At 40.4% G+C, this 25,274-nt stretch overlaps 1 protein-coding gene across 4 annotated transcripts in view; it reads left to right on the forward strand.

Annotated features, from left to right (window-relative positions):
• LOC106603298 (neuronal PAS domain-containing protein 2) overlaps positions 1-18,683 on the forward strand; it is a 93,493-nt gene extending 74,810 nt beyond the window's left edge. The window contains exons 9-23 of one of the 4 annotated variants that reach the window (XM_014196792.3): positions 417-530; positions 1,528-1,646; positions 2,678-2,760; positions 4,239-4,345; positions 4,679-4,826; positions 5,097-5,181; positions 5,498-5,627; positions 5,847-5,956; positions 6,072-6,152; positions 8,165-8,362; positions 8,562-8,750; positions 8,910-9,103; positions 9,621-9,713; positions 14,553-14,763; positions 14,884-18,683. In XM_014196792.3, coding sequence (XP_014052267.3) covers positions 417-530; positions 1,528-1,646; positions 2,678-2,760; positions 4,239-4,345; positions 4,679-4,826; positions 5,097-5,181; positions 5,498-5,627; positions 5,847-5,956; positions 6,072-6,152; positions 8,165-8,362; positions 8,562-8,750; positions 8,910-9,103; positions 9,621-9,713; positions 14,553-14,763; positions 14,884-15,084 — 2,063 coding nt within the window. In that variant the 3' untranslated portion in view covers positions 15,085-18,683. The remainder of the gene's footprint in view (positions 1-416; positions 531-1,527; positions 1,647-2,677; positions 2,761-4,238; positions 4,346-4,678; positions 4,827-5,096; positions 5,182-5,497; positions 5,628-5,846; positions 5,957-6,071; positions 6,153-8,164; positions 8,363-8,561; positions 8,751-8,909; positions 9,104-9,620; positions 9,714-14,552; positions 14,764-14,883) is intronic. The other 3 variants (XM_014196796.3, XM_014196799.3, XM_045717030.2) reach the window with 3 other exon arrangements.
• Positions 18,684-25,274: the final 6,591 nt, after the last annotated feature.

Below are 25,274 nucleotides of genomic sequence, written 5' to 3' on the forward strand. Positions count from 1 at the left end.
CCTTGACGTTTCCACTTCACAATAACAGCACTTACAGTTGACCGGGGCAGCTCTAGCAGAGCAGAAATCTGATGAACTGACTTGTTGGAAAGGTTGCGTCCTATGACGGTGCCATGTTGAAAGTCACTGAGCTCTTCAGTAAGGCCATTCTACTTCAAATGTTTGTCATTGGAGATTGCATAGCTGTGTCCTCGATTTTATACACCTGTCAGCAACGGGTGTGGCTGAAATAGACGAATCCACTCATTTGAAGGGATGTCCACATACTTTTATATATATAGAGGATGTCTAAATATAACCTGGTAATGGGTTATTTGCTTTGGCAGTAAAAAAAATCGCAATTTATATTTCTTTATGACGAGCATTGTGTTTTGTTGAAGACACTCCAGCTAACTCCCATCTGCTCTTTTTTCCAGGTAAGACACACATTGAGTTCTGCTGTCATTTAGCCAGAGGAAACAACCACCCAAAGGAACCGTCTACATATGAGTATGTTAAATTTGTCGGAGATTTGAAGTTTCATAACAATGGTGAGTGTTTTTGTTTTTCTTCCTCCAGCTCACTTGACATTGGAATGTTGTGTAATACTTTGCAATGTTTTAGTTCCCAAGTCTTTGTTTCCTTGACATATTCACATAACAACAGAAGTGACTTTCCCTGTCAGCAGCCAGAACTATTGATTATCATCTGTATTTTATGTGCCATTTCATCTTTTAGCTACTGACTGAGCTACAAACTGATAAAAAGACACTTAACTATGTAGTTATATTTATAAGGCCAACCTCTGCATTCTATTAAGTTTGGAATGAAGATTTGTGCCATAAACCAGATATTATGTCATGAAAACTTACTCAAGACATAAAGCAGGCAGACAATCAAACAGGTTTTTAAACCGTTTCAGAACTGCATATCTCATTGTGGATCATTATTCAAATATCAGGCTAATTGACTGGAAAATTAGACGTATGAGGAAATGTTTCCCTCTCCTCTGAAATGACACTCCGTATTGTTGGGTATTTCCATACTCTTTAAAGTGCGGGACTTCCAGTCATTTGAATAGCATAATGCCATTGTAAGGCCACCCGAGTGTGTGTTGAGATGGAAAGATTATGTAAAGATATTTGGCACTCGTAGAATAACCCCACACAGCCAATCATAGATTTTTTTGTGTCTGATTTGCCATTACCCTCGACTCTTAGCTGGAGATCACTACTCCAGTCCTCAGGGGCCACAGTCCTGCTGATTTTCCTTTCTCCAATTAGTGTGTGATTAAAGCGGCAAGGACAAAAACCCCTGCACACACTGATGTGGCCAGGAAACACAGTTGACTTTGTTTCACAGCGCCTACGTCCTCTTGTAACAGATATACCTGTGTGGGGTTGATGGTTATCACTCATAGTGTCTATAACATACCGTTGTAATACACCTAATGGATTGTAGTTGTTCATTCATATTTGCTATTCCTACATCCGTCCTCTGGTGAGATATTTAGAAGTGAATGTTGTTTCTGTTGTTTCTGACTCACAGTGCCTACATCCTCTTGTAACGGGTTTGATTTGACATTACCAAGAACCCTGCCGTCGTCGCTGGAAGAGCAGGTCTGCCTTGTTGCCACTGTACGATTAGTCACTCCGCAATTTTTAAAGGTAAGATCATGTTTCTTTTTCTAAATCTTTGCTGATTCTATTTGAGAACATACAGATGGTTTATGTTTGTGGATATTACGTGTAAAGAACGGTGGAAAAGTGTTGAAGAAAATAGTACATTTTGAAAATCCTGTTTTAGAGGCCTGTTTTAGAGGTTTTTGCATTGTGAATCTTCATATTATATGCATGTAAAGTCATGTACTTATTGAGTCATGAAAGAGTAAGACATCACAAAACAGTTCTGAGATCTGGGACTTGAATAATACTCCATATGTCAGAAGTATACATTTTGAAGATAGAACCTTATAATTCCAAGTCCTTGACTTCCAAGTCCTTGATATCTTATGCGATGGCCCTCTTTTGCAACCAGTTTTGCAGAAGAATGGCTCTGGCTAACATAAATATAGGTACCTTGGAGAGGTACCAAGGCCCATTGGAGAGTAATTGTTGTTTTGTCTGATATCGTTCTATATGTCAATACGAAAACTTCCCATAGAATGAATATTTCACCAAAAAATATAAACTTTGCACATTTCATGGATAACTAGCAAATAGTTTGCTTACTATGGGCATCAGAGACCAGACAATTATTTAAGTTTACTGATACAGATGTAAGCTTCAGCAATGTTCCTAGTTATTTGTCATTTTAGTGAACTATATCTTTAACAAATATATGGTGAACATGAATTAATGTACTTGATAATGTGGTTTGAAGAAGTGTATTCTCTTCATTTATAAATTACTTTACTTTTCTATGAAATAACCTTTTTACTCAACCCAGATCCACTTTTGAGAAAAACAATGTTACAATTACAACCCCCTCCCCTAAAAAAAAACACATTTACAAATGTCCCAGGATTTTGATACTCTGTACTCTTACCTTTAAGGTGAGGGACTTCATGAGGAATTCATCACTGCAAAACAGTTCTGATGCTTTGATGCTCAATAACTCAAATCTAGACTTTTCGCAGATAGAACTTTTTATAATTCCAGGACTGGTCTTAAATGTATATTTTTGTTTCTTTGACCAGGATTTGTGTAATGTGGAAGGTCCCTGTGATGAATTCACATCCAGACACAGCCTTGAATGGAAGTTCCTGTTCTTAGATCACAGGTAAAAGGAGCTGAGAAACATTAACATCTTGTCTTCCATCTGTTATCAGTCTTTAATTTGATAAGTTTCATAGCCTTATTGAAAGCTACACTATCATCGATGCCCATCTACTGACATCCTCTGGGCTGCACATCTTTAACACTACAGGAACACATAGAATCAAGAGGACAACTGCTGTTCTCTCCTTTCCTTATGTTGGCATTAACATGATATTGTTGTTTGTAAACTCTGTTAACTGGTGTGTCATACTGCCACGCTGTGTGTCCCTTGGTTACGTGCCATCTGATTGGCTTTGGGTGATCAGGCTCAGTGATCAGCAGACTGCTGCTGCTGCTAGTAGCGTGACTGACTGATTGTGCTAGTTTCCACCGTGTGGCCGGGCCTCCTCACCCAGAAAGGCCTTTAAACCTGCTGCCATGCCCTGGATAGTGACAGGGATCCCCAAGATTAGTCTGCAACACCAAGTGATAACGGCCCAGTAAGAAACAGCCCAGACTGCTACGTTCTATCATTCATGACACCAGCGCTGCAGTATCAAATCCATTAACATTTGTTTTTTCACGTTTATTCTATTACAGACACATTAATGCATACATTTCAAATATATTATGTGAGTCAAACATAAAATAGAAAATTAACAAATATATAAAAACATTTTCCTTAAAGTATAATTTTTTTGCAAAGACTAATGTTAATGTCCCCACTACAACAACAAAAATACATGTAATTTTGTCTCTGAAACATTTCATTGAATTACTGTAGAATTCCATTCATTCCTATGTACGTCTGCTTCTTCTGGGGAGTGCCAATATGGCGAACCGGTGGCTTCAAAGCCTCTCATTGGCCAATACAAAGCATCAGAAATCCAGGGTTTATATATTATTGGGTAAAACCAGGGGAGGAAATTGTACGTTGTGTCCTCTGCTGAGCTATAATTGGACATTCACAGCTCCTTGCCAAACTACTGTGCTATGTGCTGGGTTACAAGAATGGCTGCCTCCATAATGTGACCTGCATGCCATTCAGAATTTGGCTTATGGGGGCCTAGGCTAAATGGATTTAACTGAGCATTGATGAATGAAACACATCAGGTGAGCCAAAATCAAGTCATAATCATAGCTGTGATTATACGACATTGCCATGTTTATGCATTTTTGAGGCATGAGAAACGTCACACTCGCTCAGCCCTAACCAATTTAGAGAGGTGATATTCTGTCAATGTGTTATATCTGAATGCATAAGATGAGATTCTATTGCCCTGTGTGCTTGAGACAATACAGACTTGTTAGGTTTATTTAATCGTAATGTTTATGAATTTTTCAATGTATTCGTCAAGGTAGTTATGGAAGTTATTCTCTCCAGGCTATAAATTGGTAAATTCCGACAAAATAAAAACTGTAGTTGTTGTCCCAGTTTAACCAGTCTGTTGTTGTCATAAAACATAGTTGTTTAATATCTTGATTATTGTCTCTCTTCAGAGCTTCACCAATCATCGGGTACTTGCCCTTTGAGGTTCTTGGGACTTCTGGCTATGATTACTATCATGTGGATGACTTGGAGCTTATAGCGCGGTGTCATAAGCAATGTAAGCAACTCTCTCCACGTTCTCTCTCTTTCACCCCCCCCCCCCCTCTCCTACCCTATCTCGCTCTCCCTCACTACCACAGGATCCAGGCAGCCATTTCACAGAAATAGGTCATCCTGCTGTAGTTACATTTCTATTTCTGCTTCACCAATGAGCATAAAAAGCCTGGAACTATGAGGCTGCTTAGAGTTTTTCACCCCTGCCCTGATGTTTTAGGATGACGCAAACTGCTCCTACCTTGTACACTGTGAACTAGGGCAGTGTGCTGTAGTGGTTTGTATATGCCTGACTGCTGAAAATATCCCTCTGTGTTGTGTTGTGTTGTCTTCACAGTAATGCAGTTTGGAAAGGGTAAATCCTGCTACTATCGGTTTCTAAGCAAGGGTCAGCAGTGGATCTGGCTCCAGACACACTACTACATTACATACCACCAGTGGAACTCCAAGCCAGAGTTCATAGTGTGCACTCACACAGTCGTCAGGTAAACCTAATTCCTCTGTCTCTCTCTGTTATGTTTGGTATTGTATACTCTGACGCCCCCTGATGGTGAGAAAGTTATCGCCTCCCTATAGTTCAAGATCAGTCTCGTGTAGAGCTATTGAACCTTATCTACTGAATTAGGGGTCTGTGGTATCTGTCTGTTATTTGATATTGTAAATTTAGGATGAATATAAATGTGAAAGCTTGACTTATGGGCAGATAATTTGACATTTGATCTTTCTTTCTATTGCACTCTTTCACGGACTTGTAGTTATGCGGAGGTGCGAGCGGAGAGGAGGAGAGAGTTTGGCTTGGAGGAGACGTCACCTGACATGGCCACTTCGTCATCCATGAAGGTATGAAGAAGAGACTCTACGATCAAACATAAATGATGAATCGTGAAGAATGTTACAATAACATACAGTATTCAAGTTTCATAATGCATAGCCATTTTACCAAGTCGAGTTCCAGTTGTAGTAATCATGTACAGTAGTGCTTTACTTCCCACTCCTATGTCAGTGTTCAGAACTGAATGGGATGGTGAATTGCCATGCAAATACGGCGCTATCCAGTGTCAGGCTGTTGTGTGAATTCAGGGAAAAAGCAGATGTGTTCCAAATCTTGTTTTTGGTGCTGTCAGTACTTAATGCTCCTCTATCCTGTGTGTTTCAGGCTCAGGAGGTGTACCTGGACATCTGTCCCAATCTGGACCCCCCCGGACTGGACAGGATGAGCGGGGCACGCTCAGTGTCCTCCCACAGCTCCCGGAAGTCCTCCCACACGGCCCTGTCCGACACGGCATGTGAGTCCCCCTGCTGCTCTCTTTGTCCAGCTAACCCAAATACCCCCATACTGGATCAGTCTGTTCCAAATTGAACCCTGTACCATACAACACCACTCTCACCCTAATCCAAACTCTGCACCACCACACACTTACTTATTGTATACTATTTTGAATTTAGATGGTTAATTATGAAGTATGCATAACCTTCTACAGTACCTATTGATACATTTTTCCCAGCAGCCAACTCATCTTTGCGGTACACAGATGCTTGCACACCATCACGGCAGTCTGCATCCATCGCTGGGACAGAGAAGAATTTGTCCAGACTCGCACCCAGTAGTGCAAAGGTCAGCTCACCTCATTATGCCAGTGGAAAAACCAATACATGTGAAAGAACATTAGCCCGGAGGTAGCATCCAGGATCCCGCTCAACTCCCTGTTTTGTTTTCCTTCTCCTTGTAGACTTTGGGGCTAAACTCTTTTGACGTCCTTCCCCAACTAAGCCTCCCCCTTTCTCCTACCTGCAGCCAGCACTCCGCAATGGTTGGTGTTGAGTTTTCCTGTCTGTCACCTGTCTGCCTGCTCACTGTTTGTCTTGTAGTCTCACAGTATTATGACAGCTTGTCTGTTGGTTTACTTCCTCGTTCGATTGCGTGAAATGCTTCCATACCCACTTGATTTTAGACCACATCAATGTCATTTAGGATGATCATAATTTAGATGTAAATATAGATGATGTTTAAATTCTACACTGAACAAAAATATAAACGCAACATGCAACATTTTCAAAGACTTTACTCAGTTACAATTCATACAAATAAATCAGTCAATTGAAATAAATTCATTAGGCCCTAATCTATGGATTTCTAATGACTGGGAATACATATATGCATCTGTTGGTCACAGATACCTTGAAAAAAGGTAGGGGCGTGGATCAGAAAACCAGTCAGTATCTGGTGTGACCACCATTTGCCTCATGCAGGGTGACGTCTCCTTCGCATAGAGTTGATCAGGCTGTTGATTGTGGAATGTTGTCCCACTCCTCTTCGAAGTTTCTGGATATTGGTGGGAACTGGAACACGCTGTCGTACACGTCGATCAGGAGCATCCCAAACATGCTCAATGGGTGACAAGTCTGGTGAGTATGCAGGCCATGGAAGAACTGGGACATTTTCAGCTTCCAGGAATTGTATAAAGATCCTTGCGACATGGGGCCATGCATTATCATGCTGAAACATGAGGTGATGGTGGCGGATTAATGGCATGACAATGGGCCTCAAGATCTTATCACGGTATCTCTGTACATTCGAAATGCCATCGATAAAATGCAATTGTGTTTGTTGTTCGTAGCTTATGCCTGCCTATACCATAACCCCATTGCCACCATGGGGCACTCTGTTCACAACGTTGACATCAACAAACCGCTCGCCCACACGATGCCATACACGCTGTCTGCCATTTCGGTTTCCTGTGCAGTTGAAGCCAGGATTCATTTGTGAAGAGCACACTTCTCCAGCGTGCCAGTGGCCATCAAAGGTGGGCATTTGCCTACTGAAGTCGGTTACAACGCCAAACTGCAGTCAGGTCAGGACTCTGGTGAGGACGACGAGTACGCAGATGAGCTTGCCTGAGACGGTTTCTGATAGTTTGTGCAGAAAGTCTTTGGTTGTCCGGGTGGCTGTCCGGGTGGCTGGTCGCAGACGATCCTGTGGGTGAAGAAGCTGGATGTTGAAGTCCTGGGCTGGCGCGGTTACAAGTGGTCTGCGGTTGTGAGGCTGGTTGGACGTACTGCCAAGTTCTCTAAAATGACATTGGAGGCGGCTTATGGTAGAGAAATGAACATTCAGTTGTCTGGCAACAGCTCTGGTGGACATTCCTGTAGTCAGTATGCCAGTTACACACTCCGTCAACTTGAGACATCTGTGGCATTGTGTTGTGTGATGAAACTGCACATTTCAGAGAGGAATTGTATTGTCCCCAGTACAAAGTGCACCTGTGTAATGATCATGCTGTTTAATCAGCTTCTTGATATGCAACACCTCAGGTGGATAGATTATCTTGGCAAAGGAGAAATGCTCACTAACAGAGATGTAAACAAATTTGTGCACAAAATTTGAGAGAAATCAGCTTTTTGTACGTATGGAACATTTCTGGTATCTTTTATTTCAGCTCATGAAACATGGGACCAACACTTTACATGTTGCTTTCATATTTTTGTTCAGTGTCGCAAAACTACTATTCTCACGTATGTTAAAATTGTCTCAAGATGATCACTTCAACTCATCTGAAATGAGGCCCAGGAAAAGCATCTCCTACATCTACATGATATGGAAACAAGAAGAGCTGGAAGTGCTAATCAAGCTGTAATGATTGTGAGGGTGATTTCTGTGGTCCTCAAGTTATCGAGTGCTGTATTTCTGAACTACTGTAAAGCCCTCCTTGGTTCTGAAAATGTGTGTGAGCAGCTGTGAAGGCTTGTGCCAGAGCATGACCCATACATGGTACTGTGATATGAATCGCCTTTATCATGATGGCTGTGTATCCTATTCTTCCAGTCGCAGCAACAACAACAGAAGCCACAGCAGCAGCAACAGTCCATGTACCAGCAGCAGCCTCCTGAGCCTCAGCTAGGTGTCATGCACCAGCTCAAGGAGCAGCTGGAGGAGAGGACACGCATCCTGCAGATGGACATCAAGACTCAGCAGCAGGAGCTGTATGACATCAAGGAGAAGCTGCAGCTGGCTAACCTCCAGGTAACCATGCTTACCGCTAGTCAGACGCCCTGCCTAAAACGATCTCTAAACCTAAGCAAATTGTTGTACAGTGGATACAGTAGCTTATCCCTCTTTCCCTCCTGTGTGTGTGTGTGTGTGTGTGTGTGTGTGTGTGTGTGTGTGTGTGTGTGTGTGTGTGTGTGTGTGTGTGTGTGTGTGTGTGTGTGTGTGTGTGTAGATGTTGTTACAGCAGCCGGTCCACAGTGACTTTGGCCAGGTCCATCAGGGTCCAGGGAGGCCAGCCCAGCAGCAGGCCCAGTCTGGGGTGATCAGGCAGGCCTCGAGCCACTCCAAACAGCCTCTTCATGGAGCCCACGGCTCGTCCCCTCACTCTCTCCTCACAGAGCACAGCACACCCTCCCCTCAGGTACCCCAGTTCTCCCTCCGTACTCTTATCCCAATAGCTTTCAACTTTTACTTTGTGTAGAGTAAGCAGGGTAATATTCTGTCAAAATATACAAGGAAGTGGGGTTTGCAGACTGTAGTCAACCTGGTGGTAGTTTCAGTGTTGTTGTTGTTGCTTTAGGTGCAGCAGAGGTTGATAAGGAGTGCAGGCGGGCAGATGCAGGCAGTCAGTCTCCCGGTGCAGACCCATGCCAACCTGACCATGCCCTTCTACAGCAACCCCATGATGTTCTCTCAGCAGACGACCGCACGGGCACTGCAGGACGCAAACCAAAGACACTCAGACTCTGAGTTTAGCCAAGAGAGACAGCTACGGTGAGCCCTACAGACAGTAAACCACTCAGTCTGATTTCTTGTTGCAGAATTATTTTCAAGAACATGTTGTCGAAAGTTTGTTCTTCATGGTCAGTGTAACTCAGCCTTTAGTTTGGTCTAAATTGAAGCAACTTGTAACTCAGTACATTTTGGGCAACAATTGACATGGGAAGCTTTATTTTATCAAAACAAAGCTTTATGAGTTGAAGTTCAAATCATATCTACATTGTATGAATTCCGAATGAAAGAACACCTGCTTAACACGTGCTTACTCTAACCTTGAAGAGAAAGTAACTAGAAGAAAAAATATTGGGTTACATTGGAGAGGTAATAGTCTCCTTGAGTCACGAAACCTTTTGTCCTGTCCATTGTACTCACACTGTGTTTGGAAAATTGAGAAATATATCACGGGTGGAAAATAACAGCTTGTGCAGTCTGTCCCCATGGCCCAGGAGGCTTTTTTTTTAAAGGTTGGAGTATTAGCTTTGAGAATGACATAGACTGTTCTTTCTGGCAGCATGCTGCTCAACCAGCCAGTGCAGACACTCGTACCTGATAGCAGTGTTAGCTCCCAGGCTTCCCAGTGCAACACAGCCATCCAGCAAACCAAGTAAGTATGCGTTTGAGTGTGTGTGTAATCATTATGTTGACTCTTTACGCTGTTGGTTATTTGACGTACAGTACCAGTCAAAAGTTTGGACACACCTACTCATTCAAGGTTTTCTTTTTTTTTTTTTTACTATTTTCTACATTGCAGAACTATGAAATAACACATGTTCAATCATGTAGTAAACAAAAAAGTGTTAATGCGTTTGAACCAATCAGTTGTGTTGTGACAAGATAGGGGTGGTATACAGAAGATAACCCTAGTTGGGAAAATACCAAGTCCATATTTTGGCAAGAACACCTCAAATAAGCAAAGAGAAACAACAGTCCATCATTACTTTAAGACATGACGGTCAGTCAATATGGAAAATTTCAAGAACTTTGAAAGTTTCTTCAAGTGCAGTTGCAAACACCATGTGCTATGATGAAACTGGCTCTCATGAGGACCGCCACAGGAAAGGAAGACCCAGAGTTACCTCTGCTGCAGAGGATACGTTCATTAGAGTTACCAGCCTCAGAAATTGCAGCCCAAATAAATGCTTCACAGAGTTCAAGTAACAGACACATCTCAACATCAACTGTTCAGAGGAGACTGCGTGAATCAGGCCTTCATGGTCGAACTACTAACTACTACACCAATAAGAAGAAGAGACTTTCTTGGACCAAGAAACACGAGCAATGGACATTAGACCGGTGGAAATCTGTCCTTTGGTCTGATTAATCCACATTTCCGATTTTCCAAACCGTCGTGTCTTTGTGAGACGCAGAGTAGGTGAACGGATGATCTCCGCATGTGTTGTTCCCACTCTGAAGCATGGAGGAGGAGGTGTGGGGGTGCTTTGCTGGTGACATTGTCAGTGACTTATTTAGAATTCAAGGCACACTTAACCAGCATGCCTACCACAGCATTCTGCAGCGATACGCCGTCCCATCTCATTTGTTTTTCAACTGGACAATGACCCAACACACCTCCAGGCTGTGTAAGGGCTATTTGACCAAGAAGGAGAGTGATGGAGTGCTGCATCAAATGACCTGGCCTCCACAATCACCCAACCTCATGGTTTGGTTTGGGATGAGTTGGACCGCAGAGTGAAGGAAAAGCAGCCTACAAGTGCTAAGCATATGTGGGAACTCCTTCAAGACTACTGGAAAATTGTTCCAGGTGAAGCTGGTTGAGAGAATGCCAAGAGTCTGCAAAGCTGTCATCAAGGCAAAGGGTAGCTAATTTGAAGAAGGTGAAATATATACTGCTCAAAAAAATAAAGGGAACACTTAAACAACACATCCTAGATCTGAATGAATGAAATAATCTTATTAAATACTTTTTTCTTTACATAGTTGAATGTGCTGACAACAAAATCACACAAATAAATCAATGGAAATCCAATTTATCAACCCATGGAGGTCTGGATTTGGAGTCACACACAAAATTAAAGTGGAAAACCACACTACAGGCTGATCCAACTTTGATGTAATGTCCTTAAAACAAGTCAAAATGATGCTCAGTAGTGTGTGTGGCCTCCACATGCCTGTATGACCTCCCTACAACGCCTGGGCATGCTCCTGATGAGGTGGTGGATGGTCTCCTGAGGGATCTCCTCCCAGACCTGGACTAAAGCATCCGCCAACTCCTGGACAGTCTGTGGTGCAACGTGGCGTTGGTGGATGGAGCGAGACATGATGTCCCAGATGTGCTCAATTGGATTCAGGTCTGGGGAACGGGCGGGCCAGTCCATAGTATCAATGCCTTCCTCTTGCAGGAACCTGTGGACGTCGGGCCCTCATACCACCCTCATGGAGTCTGTTTCTGACCGTTTGAGCAGACACATGCACATTTGTGGCCTGCTGGAGGTCATTTTGCAGGGCTCTGGCAGTGCTTCTCCTGCTCCTCCTTGCACAAAGGCGGAGTTAGCGGTCCGGCTGCTGGGTTGTTGCCCTCCTACGGCCTCCTCCACGTCTCTTGATGTACTGGCCTGTCTCCTGGTAGCGCCTCCATGCTCTGGACACTACGCTGACAGACACAGCAAACCTTCTTGCCACAGCTCGCATTGATGTGCCATCCTGGATGAGCTGCACTACCTGAGCCACTTGTGTGGGTTGTAGACTCCGTCTCATGCTACCACCAAAACATCAGCCAGGAAGCATAGGAACTGAGAAGTGGTCTGTGGTCCCCAACTGCAGAACCACTCCTTTATTGGGGGTGTCTTGCTAATTGCCTATAATTTCCACCTGTTGTCTATTCCATTTGCACAACAGCATGTGACATTTATTGTTAATCAGTGTTGCTTCCTAAGTGGACAGTTTGATTTCACAGAAGTGTGATTGACTTGGAGTTACATTGTGTTGTTTAAGTGTTCCCTTTATTTTTTGGAGCAGTGTATTTTGATTTGTTTAACACTTTTTTGGATACTACATGATTCCATATGTGTTATTTCATTGTTCTGATGTCTTCACTATTATTCTACAATGTGATCAATAGTAAAAAATAAAGAAAAACCCTTGAATGAGTAGGTGTGTCCAAACGTTTGACTGGTACTGTAAATGTAGTGAAATATGGGAACAATGAATGCATTTATCCTTGATATGAACTGAATGTACTTAAAACACATGATATACCCTTAGTTGCAAAGAATCACACCATACCCACATTTTAGCACTACTGATCTACATACACTGAGTGTACAAAACATTAGGAACATCTTCCTAATATAGCGTTGCACCCCCTTTTGTCCTCAGAACAGCCTCAATTCGCCAGGGCGTGGACTCTACAAGGTGTCGAAAGAGTTCCATAGGGATGCTGGCCCATGTTGACTCCAATGCTTCACACAGTTGTCTGGATGTACTTTGGGTGGTGGAACATTCTTGACACACACGGGAAACTGTTGAGCGTGAAAAACCCAGCAGCGTTGCAGTTCTTGACACACTCAAACCGGTGTGCCTGGCACCTACTACCATACCCCGTTCAAAGGCACTTAAATCGTTTGTCTGGCCCATTCACCCTCTGGGCTCTATTTTAACAAACCTAACGCAATGGTAAATCTAAGCATAGGCGGTAGCGTTATAGTTTCAGGGGTGTGGCAGAATTAATTTTGCTATTTTTACTATTACAAATATTGGCGCACTTGCTGGCATTGGCGTGAAAGGGCTGGGTTTTGATGAATAAACAAGTTGTGGGTGTGTCGAGGCTTGGCCCCTCACTGGCCAATCAGAACGTGCTCTATGGCGAAGTATGTGGTTCCTTTAAGTTGTGTATTTACGGTCTTTTATACATTGAATCAACTCCAATTCCAATGTTAGTCTGTTATAGTTTGTTAAATGTCTTACAGAAATGAAATAACAAAATGTAGACCTATCTTTGCTAAATATGTTAACTTGAACCCATTTGCAGTCCACTTCTTCTAAGGAATTGCATGACTTCCGTAGCATTCACACTGATATAGGGGCTAGGCCTACTATAAATTGCATTATGGCAGAGCATGGATATGGTAAACATTGTCAATAAGCAAGATTCAATTCATTATTGATAAGGCCTAAAAAGAGAATTTAGGCAAAAACCAAATTCTAAGCAAAACTAAACAACTTTTTTTTAAATAGGCTATGCCACACTTACAGGCACCATAATTTCTCCTGTGGTCATATAATATTAAAACAATGCAGACTATAAAGGGTTTTACGCACATCCAAACTTTCACAGTTGCTGGATCCAATATAAAGAGAATGTCCACTCACCTTTATACAGCTCCCTAATACGTTTTATGAACATAGTTCTGATTATGTTACAGATCAGATCATATTCACACAAGTCCAAGAGTTGCATTGCATTTGCGCCATGGAGTTGTCATCATAAAACCAGGAAAGTGAATCATTCTAATAAGTTTGGTTGTAGTAAAATTAAACGAAAAACAAGCAATCAGTTTTTTTTTAACAACAACAATAAATGTAAAATGCAATGATATCATAAAATCGCTTGGATATAAAAGATGCATTGCTGTTGAACCAGCCTTCATTATAGTAGGCCTAGAGTAAGGGAGTCATTATAGTAGCGGCAGGTAGCCTAGTGGTTAGAGGGCCAGTAACCGAAAGGTTGCTAGTTCGAATCCCCGAGCTGACAAGGTTAAAATCTGTCGTTCTGCCCCTGAACAAGGCAGTTAATCCACTGTTCCTAGGCCGTCATTGTGAATAAGAATTTGTTCTTAACTGACTTGCCTAGTTAAATAAAGGTTAAAGAAAAGAAAGTAGGCCTAGGGTAAGGGAGTCATTATAGTAGGCTTAGGGTAAGGGAGGCCTTGGTTTTGAAAATATAAAACGCAAAACAAGCAATTGTCACAGGAAAATAACTTCTAAATACGAGGTTCACCGGTACAGATGTTCTCATTGCTTATTTGATGATGGGCATGGACACGTAGCTTACATCATGGAGGGGGTTTTACGCACGTCCAAAACGGCATTTGCATGGTTAAAATAACGTGGGTCTCCCTAAAATGCATAGATAAAAATGGAATGTGAGCTCACAGTTTTTTTAATAAGGCTTTGGTAATTAAGATGTAATTCAAAGCGGTCTCAGGATCCAAACCATTTATCGATAGTTTTGACTTTTTCGCGACAGCATTGGGCAGGGGGGGGAAAAGCCTTAAGAGGAGGGGAGGCTGTGCTTGGTTTTTAATCAAATAAAACGAAATGGGGAAAAAAGCATTCGTTTTTTATGTTTCTAAATAACGTGCCTTTGACACTAACGCCGCCATAACGCCAGACGAAAATAGAGCCCTCTGAATGGCACACACATTCTGTAACTATCAACATAGTAAACATATTTGACCTGTTGATTGCACCCATCCCTTCCCAGATACACCCTGGAGCAGCAGATGATGACCCCATCGTTTCCCATGCAGCAGGTGAACTGCAACGCTGTCCTGGTCCCCTCTCCTGTCTTCACGTCCTCCATCATGATCCCTCACAACAGCTTTATCACGCACCAGGCCCAGCCCACCTACCATGCTCAGCAGCAGGCCTGCCAGCACTCTCTCCAGTTGCAGCAGCCCCAGCAGTTCTTTCAGGTACAGTAGTAGTCCTACTACTTGCAGTAGTGTGATAGCAGGCCTTGGGCTGGAGGGGTTTGGCTTACTCTGTAGAACTAGTATCGCCTCACTTATGCCCTGATCCCTTTCTGTTGATAGATGCAGCCCCAAGGACTCTTACACAGTGGAACCACTCAGGCTTTTTTCCACACTACTAATGTCCCACAGCAAGGTACTGTCAGTTATATTCAACAACAACCGCAGCAACAACAACAACAACAGCAGCAACAGCGGCAACACCACCATTCCCAAAACCAGCCTGGCAGCCTTTCAGACTTCCGAAATATGCTCACTCAGTAGCACCGAAGACACAAACAGAGTGGTGAGATATCTTCTGAAACGTATTGTTACAGGTTTGGCGGCAGAATTCTATGGGATGCATAGAAGACACAGAGAGGCATATTTGGTCCCATGCTGTGCTGTGTTGTGTTCTTCACTGTTTAAGAAGCCATTGTGGCTTTTTTTACACAGCAAAAACAAAACGTGAAAATGAAAATATTCGCTGCACCAACATCTCTGTCCCACTTCACTGAGCTACTGGGGGCCATGCTTACTCGTCATATTTCATCATGGCACTGCTGGATGAGAAAAAAACTGTCAAAGGAATCAACAGGAAAACCGTGCTACTGTGTGTTTTCATGCAGATGTGTTTTCAACAAAAAAAAGAGGTTGTTGGGTGAGCCTTGTTGTGCACTGACTGCACTGTGTTCATACCATCTGTCCTGTTGTTTCCAGAGAGTAAACGCATGCAGTGAGCATTTACTCCTTCAAAGTTGCATCTTCATTTCACATGAAAAACACTTGTCTGTAGGTTATGGTTTTGCTGTGCATACATATATTTGTTTTAACATAGGAAGACTATTATGAAACTGTAGTTTCAAGGAAACATAAAGGAAGAGGTCATTTTGATGTTGGACGTGTCGTCTTTTCATCAAACATTCAATCAGCCACTCCCAGACATAGTTGATATCATTAGTAAACACTGAAGCATATTCACCACTCAACGCTATTAGTCCATGTTTGGGGAAAAAATATTTTGCATGACTGACACAGCAACAAATGTCCTCATACAATTACTATTATATTCATTGTAGAATCAAATATTTAGACATGATTTTTCTAAAAGCGAACAATAGTACCAATTAGTTATGGCAACATTTGTATTCAATAATTCATAAAAATCAAGCTTCATATTATTTATCCACACCTTAATGGAAAGAGCAAACCTTATTAGTAGACTACCATAGCATGTTTGTTTATTTATCATACATTTCTGAACAAATTGAAGCTGTTTTACTGGGTGCGTTTTTAATCAGGCATTGAAAGATAAGTCAATAAGGTCTTAATGCCTTAACCGGCTTACAAGCATTAACAGCTACTAACAGCACAGTAACAGTAGTTTGTTGCCCAAATCACCCAAGAACTCATTGTTTTGTATCAAGTGTAACAGATGCTGCAATGATTAGGAAGACATCACTAATATATTGTAGTTGTCTTACATTGATTATGTATACTGTCATAATGTAATTTTTTTCTCAGGTTATTTGTGGAAACAAATATTCTCAGTATTACATTAACAATTTGTACGTTTCATAATTTGTTGGTTACAGTTTAATTGTTTATATTTGGTCATCTTTGCAATTCAGCAGAATGTTGTTGATTTTTGGACTATAGAGACTATAAGTGTATTTATCCATGTATGAGTAATTGTGTCCATACACTGGGGATTTTAGGAATACTGTGTATGAACAAATAGAGACAAATGGCCTGCTAATGTAAATGACAATCAAACTGACCACTTCAAATAATACTACGTATTTCCTATTTACTTTTTTTTCAAGTTCCATCCGTTTTCCCCAAATAACTACAACAGTAGGTGTCTGACTTGAGTTGCCCCATGTTCATTAGATATTGTCATATTTTAATGTGAAAGTCCTACTGTGAAACACTTATATCCTGTCAAACAAAGAGGCCTATGTATGCCTCAATTTCCCTTTACACTCACTAGCCATAACAAAATTGAACAACATATTGGAATTCTAAACTAAATGTGCCATTTCACATGAAGTGAAGGTTGAAATGCATTGTGGAGTGATAAGAATGTTAAATTGTACAACGTTTATGACAATCCTACCAATCTCTGCTATGGACATTGAGTCGCTATCACGTCATCGGTTACAGTCACTCTCACGAAGACTGGTGCTGTTCATTTTGGTTGAAGAGATCAAACAAAGTTCTAGAATTCTTATAGTATGTGCTGTTTTAATTTAGAAAAAATGATTTATGCTGTTGAAATTATGTTTCTTGGCAAGTATGCACTCATGTAAAAAAAAAAAAGAGATATAGTTGTATACTATAATCTAATGTACTATGTGAATTAAATGGAAATATCTTTAACATTCCTTCAACCATGAATATCAGCAGTGTCTTTACTGAGGTACAGCTTGTATCTGCTAAAGACTTTGTTAGAATGACTTAATCCACACTAAAGACGCAGGTCAACTTTTCTCAGAGTGATGCTGGCATCAGGAAAGGGGGCCACATTAGATTCAGTAAAACTTGTTGGCCTCTTGCTGGGGTCAGCCCAACATAAACATTGTTTTAAGTGGTATGAGCAACACATTGTTTCAACATAGTTACTGTGTCAGTTCAGTATTACTCTAAAGACACAACAGTGACTCTATTCAAGACCTACATGCAGATTTGTTTAGAAACAGTCCTGTTAACATACCCAATCCTTTTTAAATCCTGTTTGTTGATAGTCAGCCAAATATGTCCCCAGGTTGGCCTCCTCTCAACCTTATCATTCAGAAAAAAAGTCAGTTGTTGGTTCAATGTGCTCAATGCCCAATCATATAGTAAACTGCCTTTTGAAGCTGGTTGAAGGAACATGTAGTGTATGTTTAATTTCCAAGCTGATAGAATAAGAGTAAACCATGTTCTTAAAATTGTCCAGTGTGCTCTCTAGCTAACTGTAGTTTATCCTCCATTTTATGTAAAGAATTTGCTTTAGTTGCCCCTATTTGCATCCACAGGCAGTTATTACATTTCCATTAACCCAGTCCCACAGATGATTTCCCAAAGAGGTCATACTGATAGCCATTGTGTGTTTGCTGTGTATTGCTTCAGTTTATACAAATGTTCATGTTTATTGGTATTTGTTTGTTAATTGTGATTGCTACATTAGATCAAATGGTACTGTTTCTCTTTGATTCTGTTGAATCTGTCTCCCCAGCAGTAGAATACGCACTTTTTGTTTTACCGTTTGACTATAGTTTTATGTTCATTGATTCTTCATCAAGTGTCATTATTTTTGTGACCTTGATTTTTGCATTTCTGACCTTTAGAGGTGACTGCGCATCCTTGCAGTATATGGGGTGGAGAGTCCATGAATGAATACTGTATAGAATTTGCTAGGAAGAAGTAAGACACAAACAAAAAAGAACCTGGTACTGTACATAACAGCCATTTCATTGCAGAAAACTAATTGAAAATATTGTATTATAGAATGTACAAAACATGTTTAGATTATATAGTTATTTTATAAGATGTCAAATAGATTGAATATATGTGTATGTATGTATGTATGTATGTATGTATGTATGTATGTATGTATGTATGTATGTATGTATGTATGTATGTATGTATGTATGTATGTATGTATGTATGTATGTATGTTACATGATTTTAAAGTAAAACAAACAAGTATTTTGTAACACATTATTAAAGTGTCTTATTGGGGAGCTGAGTTTTTTATTTCTTCAATTCAGCAAGTTGGTGTTGCACAGTTGATAATATTGTATGGCTTGTTTTTCTCTCTGTATATACCATCAAAAATAAAATTGTAACATATTAATATTGTTTTAAAATAAATTAATAAAAAAGTTTACATTCTGAAACCGCATTGATATTAATTTTGTGATGGTGATATTGAATTATTTATACATCAATCTGGATAACATGCTATCTTTGAAAATAAATACATATTTATTTATATATATAAATAACACATTTGGTGCACCTTATTCTGCGTGTTTTCATTAACCCATTCATGTCAATATCAAAATACACAGGCCACATTGACATTTTACGATTGACACTAGAAGTATGAAATAGTGTAGGTATGCCGTACCAGTAAAACGTGAGCATATCACAATTAACAAAAAATGGCAAGATAACTATAGACTATTACAACATTATTTAACATTCCCGCATGTCAGTCACATGAAAATTAGCGAATTGACTTTAAACCTGGTGGCATACGCTCCAATTTACGTTGTGGTTCGAGGAGACCAATTTTGCCAAGGCGGAGATGTGAGACCGAGACGCGCAGGGACATGAGTGGCCGAGATGAGGGAAATGAGTAACCGAGACCCGAGGCGCGTGTGGACAAAAGTGGACTCATCAATTCAGGCTACAAGTGTAGGCCTAATGAAAATCGCAGAATGCCATTCATTAAATTGCGGGTGGATAGTGCACAGTTGGGGTTTGGATGCTGGAATTATTTTGTGAGTGGACGAATGTGCGCGGGTTAGTGATGCGCGGGTTGACTCATAACCTGCAATCCCTGCTGTTATATCTGCGGGGCAGACGAGTTAGGGTCATTAAATATTGTGTGGCTGAAGTGCGGGTGGGTGGCCGGCGAGTTGAATAAAGAGAAACAATATTTGAAAATGTCCATACATTTATTATTATTGTGCAATTTATACAGGCTACAGTATATTGAGGTTTTTCTTACATTATTTTAATCTATCTGGTATTAGTGCATAAACCTAAACTTTAGGGCTTAACTGTATGTGTCAATCGCCAAATAATGCTTTTGGGAATGGGCAGAAAAATGTAACGTCAATCCACAAAGGCAAAAAGTCTAAATTTAATTCAATAAAACAAAAGCTGCGAAACGAGAAATGAAAAAGAGAAGGGAGGGCCAGAAAAGTAATGTTAGGAAAATATTTGATGAAGTGGTAAAATGATTGTGAGGCACCATACAAATTCGACAATCACGGGACTTCAAATAGGCCTATGGCATGTCAATGGAACGGTAGCCTACTGTTTAGATGGGTTAAATGGAAACTGAAATCTGGACACTGACTGAAGGTCTATAACCTCTCACATAGCCTTAATAATAATTCCTGCAGAATTAAGCATTTCTTGAAGTAAAATGATACACCAAATTAAGGAGAAATTTGGACTTGGGAACAGGAGTGGAGAAATATGATTTATTTACTTCTGCATCTTGAGAGAATGCAATGCTCAGTTAGATACCATCTGTAAAGGTACTGTCTTCATCATAACAGCTGATAGATAGTGTTTCAACCACATAAAATATGCATCGAAGCCGAACTGAAATCTTATCAGAAACAAGTTGGGTCGTTTTCACAGCTTTCTTTTCCTTACAACAAATAAAACTGATGTCATTTGGACATTTTGCACAGAAAATATAGACCTTTTTTGTTATTGTATTTTCTCCCCAGTCCCTAAACATCTTTGCTCTGCGAAAGATGACTGAGAAAACTTGATATCAACTAGATTGAAGCATTCGTTCTATTGATCTATTACGAGACATTATTCTGCTGTGCAAGGGTTTATTTATCTTCTAGGGCCCCATGTAATGCCAAAAGATAAGCTACATGTATCTAATTATAGACAAGTTGACTAACAAATAGCCTACCAAAATGACAATTATAAGCAGAACCATATCTAAATCAGGCAGCAAAAAAAATCCTCCACCCCGTTTCAAAAAATCGTACTGCCTTCTTTGACTGTATCCTATAGCGCGTTTTCTGTATTTACGGTTAGGGTTGGGTGCTGGCCTCAGATTTTCACTTTATCACATATAGTCGGATGGGTTATTAGCAACTGCCGGTGGCTGAACAAACAGCTGACCTGTGGGCAGTGGCAAACCATCATTGAGCCCCACCTTTTTAGCTAAAAACAGGTTTGCATGTTTTTCACGTTATTTTGACATTAATACCTGTCACATATCAGTTTGCAAACAATGTAAAACAATAAATAAAATCATTGAGTTAATAAAGCTGCATACAAACTTGGTCTCTTTTTTGCTTTCTTGAGTAAGGCAGCTCCAAAATGCAGTTGTTTCAGTCTAGCACAGTGCTTTCTGTGGTGGAGGGGCAGTCTGTGGTGGTGGGGCAGCCCGTGAAAAATACAGAGTGTAGGGGTTGGTAATGTTCTCTAGTTGCGCTGTGATTGGTTAATGTTCTCTAGTTGCACCGTGATTGGCTCAGTGTTCTGTCACTCATGGGGACTCTACGTTACCGCCAAATCTAAGGGTAGAGTTTGAAAATTCAAGACCCTTGGGTGCTGCCATAGAGTGCCCATACATTAGAAGTGCCCATCAAATTTGGCTCAAGGTAATTGGCCACAGATAAAATTATGTCAAATCACGTTATATCTACAGTAGCTTTGATTGGACTGATCATGTCAACATCATACTTTCAAAATCTTAGCTAGCAAGCTATCTACTGGCAAATGCTTTTTAATCCTTGTCATATGAAGAGAAATTAGAGATAAAACATATCGGTGCTCATCGGCCATTGGACATAAACATGACACAACAAGATGGAAATCGCAAATTCAACAATGAGTGGTTTGGAAGGAAACAGTGGCTAACTGAAAGCATTGCAAAGCAATCACTAACCTGCTATGCAGTGGAGTGGGTATGTGGTACCAAGTCTGGTTTTAAAGGTTTCTTTTCCAAGCTTAAAAGGATAAACATTCAACATTGGCCATGCTGTTAATCCAGCATGACTTCTGCCGTGCTCAAAACAACTGGAAACTCAGAACTGGGAAATCTGACTACAGTAACTTCAAGACAACTGGGAACTTGGGAAAAAATGAGCTCTGACTGAGAAAATACATTTTGAATGGTCATCCAACTCGGAATTGCAAGTCGGGATCTCGGGCCTCTTTCTAGAGCACTGACCTGACGGTCACTGACGTCATCATGATTTGACCTTGTTTTTTTCAGAGTTCCCAGTTGTCTTGAAAGCACCAGAAATCTAGAGAATGCCAGACTTTGAAGACAAAATATTCCCACAAAGGACCGGTTATGACTTGGTGTACAGGGAGAATACTGTAAGAATACTGTTCTGAATTATGTCGATGTACATTTCAAAAGTGCTGAACAAATAGTTATATTGACTACATCCGTCCTAGCTCGCTCATTAATGTTTTAATCGGAATTACGGATTGCCTCTTATCCGCTCGTCGTCCCCTTATGCCATAGTTTGTACATCTCAATTGTCAGTAGAAACCATATTTGTTTCAGCAAGTCAGCCATATCAGCTGTTTTTTTAAGGCAGTTAATGAGGCTAAATGAACTGTTTCGATGCCAGTCAAGGCTCCACTGATAGCCAGGTAAGCAGTGGTAAGGTGTTGGTACTCTGCTGTTGGGACAGCTTTATGTAGGCCCTAACAGTTGTTGGCACCGTTTTTCATCATTATAGTGCAATTAATGTATTGTTTAGTCTTGTGTTGTGTAGTCGCTTTGCTGGCATGCATCAAAAAACATACTGTATATATTATTTTGCCCCACCAAGATTTACATGCTAAAATTGCCACAGCCTGTGGGTAACCTACAGAAGCGCCTTTTTGAAGTGATTGACAATCAGACAAAAACATCATGACTGGTTGTGTTATTTCCACATCTAAAAGGTAAAAAAATAACAATTCTACAGTTCCCACAAACTAAACATTCAATCAAAGAAACCAATTAGGACGTCAGACATGACTGGTTAGCTAGCTAGCATTAGAGCCTTCTGGCTAGCCTGTATCTAGTGGTTCTATCCTTGTGTGTCAGAGCAATAGGTCTACCTATGTACTTGTCATTTGGTTGAGACTAACATTAGTTTATAAAATCATTATTTGCTCGGTGTATATTTGGTGTGTAGTTGGTTGGCTTTGCTAGTTAGCAAGCTGAGATATCTTCTCAAATTGGCTAACTTTAACTAGCTTGTAAATGAGTGTCATTCTGAAATGTAGTTGCATGCTTGCAAATCTTATTGAGTTTATTAACAAATCAATTTATATGTTTGCAAATATTGTGTTTATTCACACATCGCGTTATGCACTTGCAAGTGTTGTTGCATTTATTCTCAAAAGAAGTTACATGCTTGTATAATTAAGTCACTATTTTACCTCCATACTCGCTCTCCAATCTCCATTGACTTGCATTGCATTTGCAAAACTGTAATGAAGGCAAAGGGTGGCTACTTTGAAGAATCTAAAATATATTTTGATTTGTTTAACACATTTTTTGTTACTACATGATTTCATATGTGTTATTTTATCATTTTGATGTCTTCACTATTATTCTACAATGTAGAAAATAAACAAAAATAACCAGAACCCCTTGAATGAGTAGGTGTATCCAAACTTTTGACTGGTACTGTATATATATATATGTATATTGGTCCGGACAATCTGTTAACAAAAAAATATTATCTGATAGTTTTAAGACTTACTTCACATGACTTGATTCATGAAATGTGTGAGAAAAAAAACAGTAACCCCATGTGTCCAAATACTAAATATACACTGAACAAAAAATATAAATGCAACATGTAAAATGTTGCACAATAAGCTAATTTCTATCAAATGTTATGCACAAATTTGTTTACATCCCTTTAAGTGAGCATTTCTCCATTGCCAAGATAATCCATCCATCTGACAGGTGTGACATATAAATAAACTGATTAAACAGCATGATCATTACACAGGTGCACCTTGTGCTGGGGACAACAAAAGGCCACTCTAAAATGTGCAGTTTTGTTACACAACACAATGCCACAGATGTTTCAAGTTTTTAAGGAACGTGATAATTGGCATGCTGACTGCAGGAATGTCCACCAGGGCTGTTGCCAGATAATTTAATATTAATTTCTCTACCATAAATCACCTCCAACGTCTTTTTAGAGAATGTGGCAGTACCATCAACTGCCCTCACAACCGCAGACCACGTGTATGGCATTGTGTGGGCGAGCAGTTTGCTGATGTTAATGTTGTGAACAGAGTGCCCCATGGTGGCAGTGGGGTTATGCTATGGGCAGGCATGAGCTACGGACAACGAACACAATGGATTTTTATTGATGTCACTTTGAAAGCACAGAGAAACCATGTAAACAAACTCATGAGGCCTATTGTCATGCCATTCATCCGCCGCCATCACCTCATGTTTCAGCATGATAATGCACGGCCACATGTCAAGGATAAGTACCCAATTCCTAGAAGCTGAAAATGACCCAGTTCTTCCATGGTCTGCATGCTCACCAGACAAGTCACCCATTGAGCACATTTGGGATGCTCTGTATCGACATGTGTTCCAGTTTCTGCCAATATCCAGCAACTTCGCACAACCATTGAAGAGGAGTGGGACAACATTCCACAGGCCACACTCAACAGCCAGATCAACTCTATGCAAATTAGATGTATTGCGCTGTCTGAGGCAATTGGTGATCACACCAGATCAGTGACGCCAACTTAGCAATTTTGTTGCAAGATTTAGAAACTTTTCAGAGTACCCTGCCAACTTTTTTTTCAAACAGCACCTAGCAACAAATTTAGCTACTTTTAAAAATGTATTTGGAACTTTTAGCAACTTTTGAAAAGTGACTCAAATGCTAAAATGCACGTATTTTCCCTCTAAATGACACATAAACGATTTTCTCTGTCACACACTCAGTCACAACACACGTGCCTGGCTGCAAAAGTGAATTGTGAGTGACGTCAGCAGAAGGCCAGCAGCAATTTCAGTACATTGCAATTCATTGTTGGCTGACTGCAGCAGCAGTAGTATGGGTTCGACGAGCCAAACCAATGAATATAGTTGGTCACGAATGTTTGATCTTGAACAGAACTTACAACATCAATCAACATGGCTCAATCAAAATTGTACAGCCAGAAGTACAGAAAAGAGTGGGAGTCTGTACCTGAACAAATGTCAAATTATATTTTTCGCCGAGATGGCCAGTCAATTTCAGTTATTGTGTATTCTACGTAATGACGCAGTTTTACGTAATCACGCAATGACATCACAACGTCATTTAGCAACTTTTAGCAACAAATCAACCTGCCTCTAGCAATTTACCCTGAAAATTAGTTGGCAACACTGCACCAGATACTGACAGGTTTTCTGATCCATGTCCCTACGTTTTTTAAGGTATCTGTGACCAGCAGATGCATATATTCCCAATTATGTGAAATCTATAGATTAGGGCCAAATTAATTTACTTCAATTGACTGATTTCCTTACATGAACTGTAACTCAGTAAAATCTTTGAAATTGGTATATGTTGCGTTTATTTTTGTTCAGTATAGTACAATGTAAAAAACTCACATTGTAGACAAACCCGATTTATAAAAATGATTCATATTTGTCCATTAGTAAACTCAGAGAACAAGTGTAACAAAATTAATTATACATTTCGTTATGGACATGAATGGGTTAATGTGTAATTGAAGATTATTTTGTC

The sequence above is a fragment of the Salmo salar genome, chromosome 04 (genome assembly GCF_965601325.2).
Source record: "Salmo salar chromosome 04, fSalSal1, whole genome shotgun sequence".
Lineage (NCBI taxonomy): Eukaryota > Metazoa > Chordata > Actinopteri > Salmoniformes > Salmonidae > Salmo > Salmo salar.